A 9,146-nucleotide genomic window follows, 5' to 3' on the forward strand; every position below is an offset into this window, starting at 1 on the left:
TGCTGAAACCCACTGCTGCCTGGTCCCTGGCGTCCCCGACAGCTGTCCCTTCTTGAGAGCTTACAGTGAGAACATCCCCATGGGCAGCCATTGATCCAATTATGAAACGAGGGTTGGTGCGGGCTTTCAGTCAAGGCAGAGTCAGGGCAGCCGAGGGCAGACTCAGCCTCCCAGGCCCAGCCGGCCTTCTCTGCTTGTGACGAGGGAGTCTAGCGATGAGGGTTCAGTGTAAGTTTTGACATTTTAAAAGCTGAACCAAAAAATATATCTAATCAGCCAGAAGCCTAAGTGAACATCTTTTTTTTTTTTTTTGACCTGAATTATTTCAACTGAACCTGATAACACTGGTTTTCTTTTCTGATCAAAAGTTTTGCTCAGCAGTTATACATGTCTTCTGTTCATTAAAATGGAAAATAAATCAATATTAAGTGAAGTTTGTTTGGCATATACTATAATTCAAAACATAGACTTCTGGGGAGAAAAACAAACCAAATGACAGAGGATGAGAAGGGTGCAGACTAAGCGGTTGACTTAAGTGGATGCCGGCGAGGGTCACATCCAGCAGACGGCAGCAGAGAGCGGCACTGCCCTGGGTGGCCTTGGATGGATGCGTCCAGACTCTCCTGAAAACTGGTAAGGAAAGGGAAGTAATAAAACATTTGACTTGGCTGTCCTGTATTTCAGGGTAACCAAATGATTCATGACAAAAAGCTCCTCTCTACACAAGTAGCCCAGCTAATAAATGAAGTAAAATAATAGAATGAGAATATCACCATTTTCCAAACACCTAGGGAGATAATGCTCTAGCCAATGAGAGTCACTAGCCCCTGGAATCAACAAGAAAGGCCACCTGATATTATGTGCCTCCTGACACACATGCGCAATGCCAGCTGCGAACTGTTAAGCCGAAGGGGCTTTTCACTGGTCCCTCATTTTCAAGGTTGTTCTTTTTAGAAATATCCGGGAAGGTTTATTTTAAGATCTAGACAGAGGACATGAGATGTGACTATTTTGGGCTCAATTTCTTCACCTAATTAGATCAAATGATTTGAATGAACTAGAACAATCCTTTAGCTGAGTGGTGGTTATCAAAATACTATTACATTTTGATTCGTAATTCATCATTATTAATGTCTGAGTATTAGATTGGAGTTTTTTTTTCTTTTTATCGGGAAGACAAACATCTGTAGGAATAGGTTGCTTACGTATGCTACAATTTGCATCTTTGGTAAAAGATCCCAATTCCACACTTAAATAAATATAAACACAGCTGTAATAAATAGCTTCCGGACTGGAATATAAAAAGCACAGGAGTGTGTCGATGAGGGAATAGAGAAATCCTCGTTTGGAGTAGAGGTCACAGCATCGTTCCATCTCCCCTCCTGACCATCTACCTTGCCCACCTCCAGTTGTCAGCACCCGGTGGCCTCAGTGACTAATGGCCCTTATCATGGGCCAGTTGCCTCCCATCCCTGCCCAGTGTCCTCTTTGAGTCGGAAGATTTTCTAATGCCTAAAAATAAAAGGATGCGAGAGGTGCTGACGCCATCTCTGACAGCACCTCTGTGCTCCCTAGTATGGAAGCTGTCTGGAGACCTAAGGGGCAGTGGTGACTGAGGAGTGTTGCTGGGTCCCTGTCACATGTGTTCGCAGCCCCAAACCTTCTCTCCTTCACTGTTGCTTCTCTGAGGCCCAGGTCTCTGCTGTTACTGCTGCCTCTTTGTCCATCCACTTTCCCCTGTCTCCAGGTGGAGACTATGTATTTTTATTTACATGAAGACATTTTTCTCCTGACCAAAATGTGCATGCAAATGAGACACAGGGGATACACACTGCCCTTTTCAAGTGACTGATGCTTTAGATGTCATACGGTTAGAACTCTCCTAAACCGAGTCTGTGCTTCTGTGGTTGAGTCCAGAAAGGCTGCCTGGGTTGTGCATTCCTGAGATGATGCAGCAACATGAAACCTCACCCCTGCTATGAAGACGATGATAAAGGAGAGGGAAGAAGAGCTTTTTGCTTAGTTATTACCAGGAGAGAGAACCCAGACTCAACTTCAGAATTATTTGAATTGGACCCAGTGGCATCAATAAGTGTCTGGGGGAAAGAGGACAGTAGAAGGGTGGGTTGAAATGAAGAAGAGTCAGAAAATTAAAATCAAAGGATAGAAAGAGATGACTGAGTCGCGGAGGAGCCAATCGACAGGGAGAGACTCAGGGGAGAAAAAAACAGGAGTGAGAATTGGGAATGGCTTGGGTGCTACCGATGTAACTTCCAGGAATGACAGTTTTGAAAATCAGGGCATACCTGAAATGTATGTTTTCCTGTGTGATATTTTTACACTAAGATAAATACATTCAGAAGACAGGATAGAAGCAATATGACGGCTCTCTTTATGTCACCACTTGAACGAATAGCAGTGCTTTTGTAAGAAGCACTTGAGGAAATTGGTGATTTTATGTTAATGACATATTTATTTTGCCTCTCTCCTCTTTCTGCTACTCTTCTCTGTCCCTGGTCTTTGTTACTCACCAAACCCACCCAAGGCATTCAGGCATAATATTCACTTCCTGAGAAAAATGGCTACTGTTTGTTCCACTAGTGGTAGGAAAGTAATGTGTGTGCATGTGTCCTTTGTGACCGGGAAATCACTCTGGAATGCAGCTCTTGCCCTGCTTCCGCGCACTCCTGCAGCTCAGCTATAAAGGGGCCCTGCTGTCTGTGCGCTCACCCAGACCTTCTAGGTGAGCCATCCCCTTGGCCACATGAAGCCACTCCTCCCACCATCGCCGTTGGTCCTTCTCCTGTGCCCCTCCTGTTTCCAGGTAAATGGGAACTGGCCTGGGCGTGCGGGCCAGGTCTCTCTGCAGTGGTCACTTCCGGGTCGGGAAGTGAGATCTTAGGCCTGGGATCTCCTGGCTGGGTGTCTAAATGACACTGAATATGCTGAGGACACTAGCTTCCCAGGAGAGAGGGTCCCACCCCTGACTCCACTTTCTTATCCTTTTAACGTCCTCCTTTCCCTTACAGAGAGGGACAGTCAGTGTCAAGAAGGACCTTAGATGTAGGGGGTTTCAATAACCGTATTAGTGACGACCTGGGGGAATGCTCAGCTCGGCTTCCATGAGGCACCCAGGCTCCACTACCCACCTTCTCAGGCATTTCTCTCTCTCTCTCTCTCTCTCTCTCTCTCTCTCTCTCTCTCTCTCTCTCTCACACACACACACACACACACACACACACACACACACACACATACGGTGCATACTAATGTGCACGTACACAAACAACATTTACCCCCCGCCAACCCACTCCATCCCATCCTCCACTTTCTCTATTTTTACAGAATGATAGACGTATGTAATTGGTAGACAAAGAACCGCATACATTAAATGTGTATAATTTGATGAGTTTGGACATATGCACATAGTCCTAACAGCCAAGGGAATAGACATACTCAAAGTTTCCCTGTGTCCCTTTGTATTTATGTTTGATTGTGTGTAGTAAGAACACTTAACATGAGATCGACCCTCTTACCAGATTTTGCGGTGAACACGTTGTGTTATCTACAGACACTGCAGTTAACTACAGCGGGGCCTGGAACTTTCCATCCTGTATGACTGAAACTTTACTCCACGGAGCAGCAACTCCCCAGGTCCCCCCATACTCTCCTTCCCCCCTAGAATGAATGTACCTCATCCTAATGGGGCTGCTGAATGGATTGCTCAGGAAATTCTCTGCTGTGTATTTTCTCTCCTACAGGGTGGTCCTGGGCCAGGTATGTTAGCCAGGAAGGCACTGACGATCCCAAAGCACCTGCAGAAAAAACAAACGGGTCCCACTTGCTACACCACCAAGTAAAACGCTACCCCTTTCCACACACTCCCCCTTACGAGGGTAAGTAACCATACCTGTGACAAGTTCATCCACTCCGCAAAAGTGTCGTGAATGAATGGATGGGAAGGTGACACCTCCACCCATCCAGTGAATGGAGGTGAGGCTGGAGGTGAGGCTGGGCAGTCATTGACAGTAAGTACAGGCTGTGTTTCATGAAGACGCTGTGTGGATGGCTCAGGCTGCGCTACCTGTCAGAAAGGTCACAGGGGTCTACAGCCTCCCCCCCCCCCCAGGATGGATCAGTAACACCTGGGAGGCTGGGAGGCAAAAGTATGGGGCCACTTCTACAGCCTCTGGGCTTCATTCAAGCCTGGTGGGAAGAGATGATGTGGAGTGAGACAGCCCCACCTCTGCCAGGTTAGAGCCCTGCTCCCTGGGCCTTGGAGTTCATGCATTCTACAGGAAATTTGCTGAATATATGCTAAGTGCCACATGAAAAATGAGTGCTCATGGAATCCCTCCTGGTTCGTCGTGGGTGAAGAGAGACTGTGATGTCAGCCTATTGCAATGAGGAGCAGAGGGGGGACAGAGGACAGATGGCCCACAGCCACTTTTCTGGTTAGTTCCAACCCACTATCTGAGCCAGCTTCAAATCTGTAAAGACATAGCGGAAACAATAATTTCCATGGTGTCCTTAATCCCAAACTCATTCTTAACCCTAAAACAGGGAAAACAAGTCTGGAAGTTCAGTGGCAAGAGAAGGAGAAAATTCTCTCTTAATTGTTTTTCTCTGAATTGGGAAAAGAGTCCCATTGGCATAATACCTCCATCTATGTCAAGTAACATATATTCCACAGAAGTAGAGTTGAAAAATAAATGACTAAGAAACTAAATTCTTAAAATCTTTACCCATTCACGAAAAGTCTGTCTCAATCTTACCCATATTTCCCACCATTGTCTGTCACCTCTGTGATACTCAAGCCACGTTGTGATTTCTGGAAAATATTTTGCTCTCTCATTTCTTTGCACAACTATGAGGAACATGTCTAACTTTTATTCAAGATCCCATTTAGATGCTACATCTAGCATCCATTTAAATGTAACATTCTCTGTGATCTTTTTTGGTTGTTCTCTATGTTCTCTAGAGTCTCTATGTGCAGACTCTACTGTGGAGTTATTATATTGAATTTAAATATTTGTTTACGTGTTTGTTTCCCCACTAGACTCTGAGTTCCTGATCCAGAGAACGTCCCCCAGCTCTGCCATAGCAGGTTAAAATGTCATAAATAATTTTTCCTGGAAGGACTGAGGAAGTGAATTCATTTACCAAATAAATAGAAATCTGTAGGGCCTCTTCCCACTCCCCCACCTGTTCTATTCTTGTTTTTCTCTCTATGATATATCTTTCTCTCTCAACAGTTATGAGCTTTCTGTTTGTAACACTGTGTTTGAGAAGTTGCTAAGATAGAATTTTCAGTTGGGATTCAAAATAGTAGTATAGTGAGTGGAAAGCAGGCCACTGTGTAAAAGAGGTGACTAAAAACCAGTGAGAAAGGGGGCGGCCAGATGGCTCACTTGGTTAGAGCATGAGCTCTGAACAACAGGGTTGCCAGTTTGATTCCCACATGGGCCAGTGAGCTGCGCCCTCTACAACTAGACTGAAGACAACAAGCTGCCACTGAGCTTCCAGTGGGGCGGCCGGATGGCTCAGTTGGTTAGAGCGCCAGCTCTCAACAACAAGATTGGCGGTTCAATTCCTACGTGGGATGATGGACTGTGACCCCTGCATCTAAAGATTGAAAACGGGAACTGGACTCGGAGCTGAGCTGCGCCCTCCACAACTAGACTGAAGGACAACGACTTGGAGCTGATGGGCCCTGGAGAAACACACTGTTCCCCAATAGTCCCCAATAAAAATTTTTAAAAACACACCAAAAAAAACAGTGAGACAAGCGTGAAATCCTCACCCTGTCAAGGGTGTGAGAAAAGAGTGGAAACTGAGGCAGGGTTTTGCAATAAACCCTGGAAAGGGCCCTTTCTGGAAAGGGCCAGGGGTGAGCTGACAGGCCCACCCTTCTCCTGATGGGAAGGGCATGTGTCTCCTGCTCCCGCCCCAAGCAGCTCTTCTGCCTCTAAAATCTGACAGGTGGGATTTGCTCAGGCGAGCTCCCCAACTAGCAGGTGCAAAGGAAAGGTGGACGCTGCTTTGAAACAGACCTACATTCTGAAGGATCTGGGGGGGGGGGGACATGATCCAGGTCTGGGCTTCATGCAGGAGTCGCCTTTGATCCTGTTTTAGGGGGACACTGTGGAGGCCAGGAAACGTCAATGTGCCTTAGGTGTCACCAGATGCTGAGGGGCCGAGGAAGGAGTAAGCGATGAACCAGGTGGAGATGTGTCCCCCTGCCAGCTGACTCCAAAGGCACGAAGTCAGCATCTGATAGAAGAAATCAATAGGAAAGTCTGGTCTCTGTCCTCCTCATGCTCCTCTCCTGTTCCAAGCCTTGGAGGTGTCAGACCTCAGTACTCCAGCCGGGGAAGAAGGGAAGAATGTTTTAGGAAAAGAGCCCGTTGCTGATCACACGTGCCCTGCCTGCAGCAGCGCTGAGCAATGAACTTCAAGGGATTGTGGGGGCTTCCTGGGCCTCTATCGCTCTGTCCTTGCAACAAGGATCAACTAGCACCAAGCAGGCAAAGAGATTGAATTGTCCCCGTGCATGTGCATGTATGTGGAAGGCGGGTGGTAGTGAGCAGGGATGTGTCCTGGAACAGCAGGAAGGAGAAGGTTAAAGGAGCCATGGCTGCTGTTACAGGATCTGGTGTTGGCAAAATCACTGAGAACAGGGAAGGGCAACGCGACAAAGAGACAACTGGCTTGGAGAGTGACCTTGATGACTCTCACAATGATCCATCGAGTGTGACCCACCTGGTGGAGATTGTGGACCCCATGATGTCTGCATCTCTTTTATGCTCTGCCTATGTCTCCATGAAAAAAGCTACTGGGAAACGTGAACGTCAGTAGAGAATAAGGTCTAAGAGGACAGGGACCAACTGCATGTTCGCTACGCAAAGTCCAACACCTACAACAGGACTTGACATGTTGCAGGTTCTCAATAAGGAGTCTTGAATGAATGGTCAGGTAAACTGGTTTTGTTTCATGAAAAAGGAGGCTCAATGGACAAAATTTTATAATGAACTTGTCTTTATCGTAACATGAGATCCCTAACATTAGAGCGTTGTGTCTTATGAGTTTCTGTGGCAATCCATTTGACTACAATATTGTTGTGAGTGACAATAACGTTCGCACACTGCTCACTCTGTGCCAGTCTCTGCTCAGTGCTTGGGTGTCAAGTTTCACTTGCGCACAATGAATACATTCTAGAGATCGCCTTACAATATACTGCCTGTAGTTAACAGTGCGGTATTTTGCATTTAAAAATTTGTTAAAAGTATAGATCTTATGTTAAGTGTTCTTACCATAAGAAAAACCAAATCTAAAGGATGCAGGGACATTTTGGGAGATGATGGATGTTTCTTACCTTGATTGTGGTGATGGTGTCATGGGGGAATGCGTATGTCCAAACTCATCAAACTGTATACATTCCATAGGTGCAGGGTTTTGTATATTTAAAAAAAAAAAGTCGGTTAGAAAATGAAGTGATAGAAAATAATTTTAATCGATTGAGCAATTGATCCGTTGATCTTGCCAAACAGTTGTAATGCATACTGATGAAAGAAATTAGAAGAGGAGGAGGGTAACATCCCTTCCCACCTGATTTGTCTGAAGGTCAAATCCCAGGTCTGAGGCAGAACCTCTGATGATGTTCAGACTACCTTGGCATGGCGTCCATCAGAAATCTTCCCCAGCTTCTGCTTTCATGGTGTGCAGCTAATTGGTTTTTAAACACTTACCCCTTGTTCTTTTCTATCAGTTGTCATCATAGTAGACCATTTAAGAGAAAAATGAATGTTTAATAATTTTAGTACCTGAACTGCAGAGGAGATAAGAATTGTACATTACTCAAGTAACTTGGCACATGTTTAAGGTAACAAATACTCTTCCAGGCACTCCTTCATAATGAGGGGGAAAATAAATCTTTTCAATTCTTTAAAACTCTCCCGTCTGCTTCCCATGTTCACCTGGTCTACCCTAGAGATATCCCATCTCCCTTACAGGGAGGGCTCAACCCACGCACGTCCTCAGAGGACCACTACCTACCCCTCAGCACGTGTTTAACGGGCCATATCCTTTCTCAGTTTGCCTCAGAGAGTCCTTATTCGTCCCCTCACACAACATTCTATGTTATTTCAAGTGACATATTTGTATTGTAACACAGCCATCACCATTTCTCCTCCTAATTGTCTCTGATTGACAGTTCATTTTCCAGGGAGAAGGAAGGTGACATAAGCCAAAATCAAGGATATGACTTTTATCCCATCAGAATGGTTGTGAAAGAAATCTGTTTCCTATCCATTGCCATCTTCCTCATATCCCTTTGGGGTAAAATTACCACTGTTTGATTCTTAAGGTAGCCTCAAGAGGCTAATGTTGAATATTTCTTTATACAGAACCTGTACCAGATTTCAAAGTTGTCAACTGCAGGAAAAGCAAAGGCCAGTGTCAAGAATATTGTAATTATATGGAAACGCAACTAGGCTACTGCGCTAAAAAAAAATATGCCTGCTGTTTACATCAAGACCTGAGCTTGCTGTCATAGAAGCGGAGGCTTTGTCTACCTGCCGTTGTTCACCTGTCTACCTGGGCTACGCCACCAACCCAGACGCAGTGTTCTGGAGAAGGGGCTGAGCAGAGAGGAGCTGAGGCATTGGCATCAGTGCCAGGAAGTCGAAACATTTTATTGTAGCAGAAGAAAAGACAAAGACGGGCTACCCATAATCTATAGACACAATCTTAGAGAAAGTGACCTGGCTTGCGATTTACAAAACCGTCAAAATCACACAATTTTTGCTGATAGTTTTGGATGTAATAAACTTTCATAAGAAAGCATTCAAGTATTTCATTCTTTTGTGTTAAAAAATATTTTTTGAGTACCCACTTTTGTTCTAGGCACTGAAAATGTAATGAATTGGAAACATGGATGTGTGAAGAGAGAAACACTGAACAAATAAAAACAATACAATGCTACCCATTCTATAATGTGGGTAATATGTGGAGAAGACCAATATAAGAGAATGAAGAGAGGATTCTTGGGGAAATTTGAGCAGGATTTTGGAGGATGATTAGGAGTTTGTTAAGTGAAAGAGAGAGGCAGCGAATTTCAGGCAAAGGGTACACTTTGTAGAATGGCA

At 45.1% G+C, this 9,146-nt stretch overlaps 1 protein-coding gene across 1 annotated transcript; it reads left to right on the plus strand.

The window, feature by feature from the left end:
- Positions 1–215: 215 nt before the first annotated feature.
- LOC308496919 (sperm-associated antigen 11B-like) lies at positions 216–8,554 on the plus strand (the record flags this gene model as incomplete). Its single annotated transcript, XM_081046726.1, has 3 exons — positions 216–228; positions 3,762–3,896; positions 8,406–8,554. 3 exons carry the CDS (start codon positions 216–218, stop codon positions 8,552–8,554), a joined length of 297 nt encoding a protein of 98 aa, XP_080902852.1.
- Between the last annotated feature and the right edge of the window lie 592 nt (positions 8,555–9,146).

This window comes from Rhinolophus hipposideros (genome assembly GCF_964194185.1).
Source record: "Rhinolophus hipposideros genome assembly, chromosome: 4".
In the NCBI taxonomy this organism is placed as follows: domain Eukaryota; kingdom Metazoa; phylum Chordata; class Mammalia; order Chiroptera; family Rhinolophidae; genus Rhinolophus; species Rhinolophus hipposideros.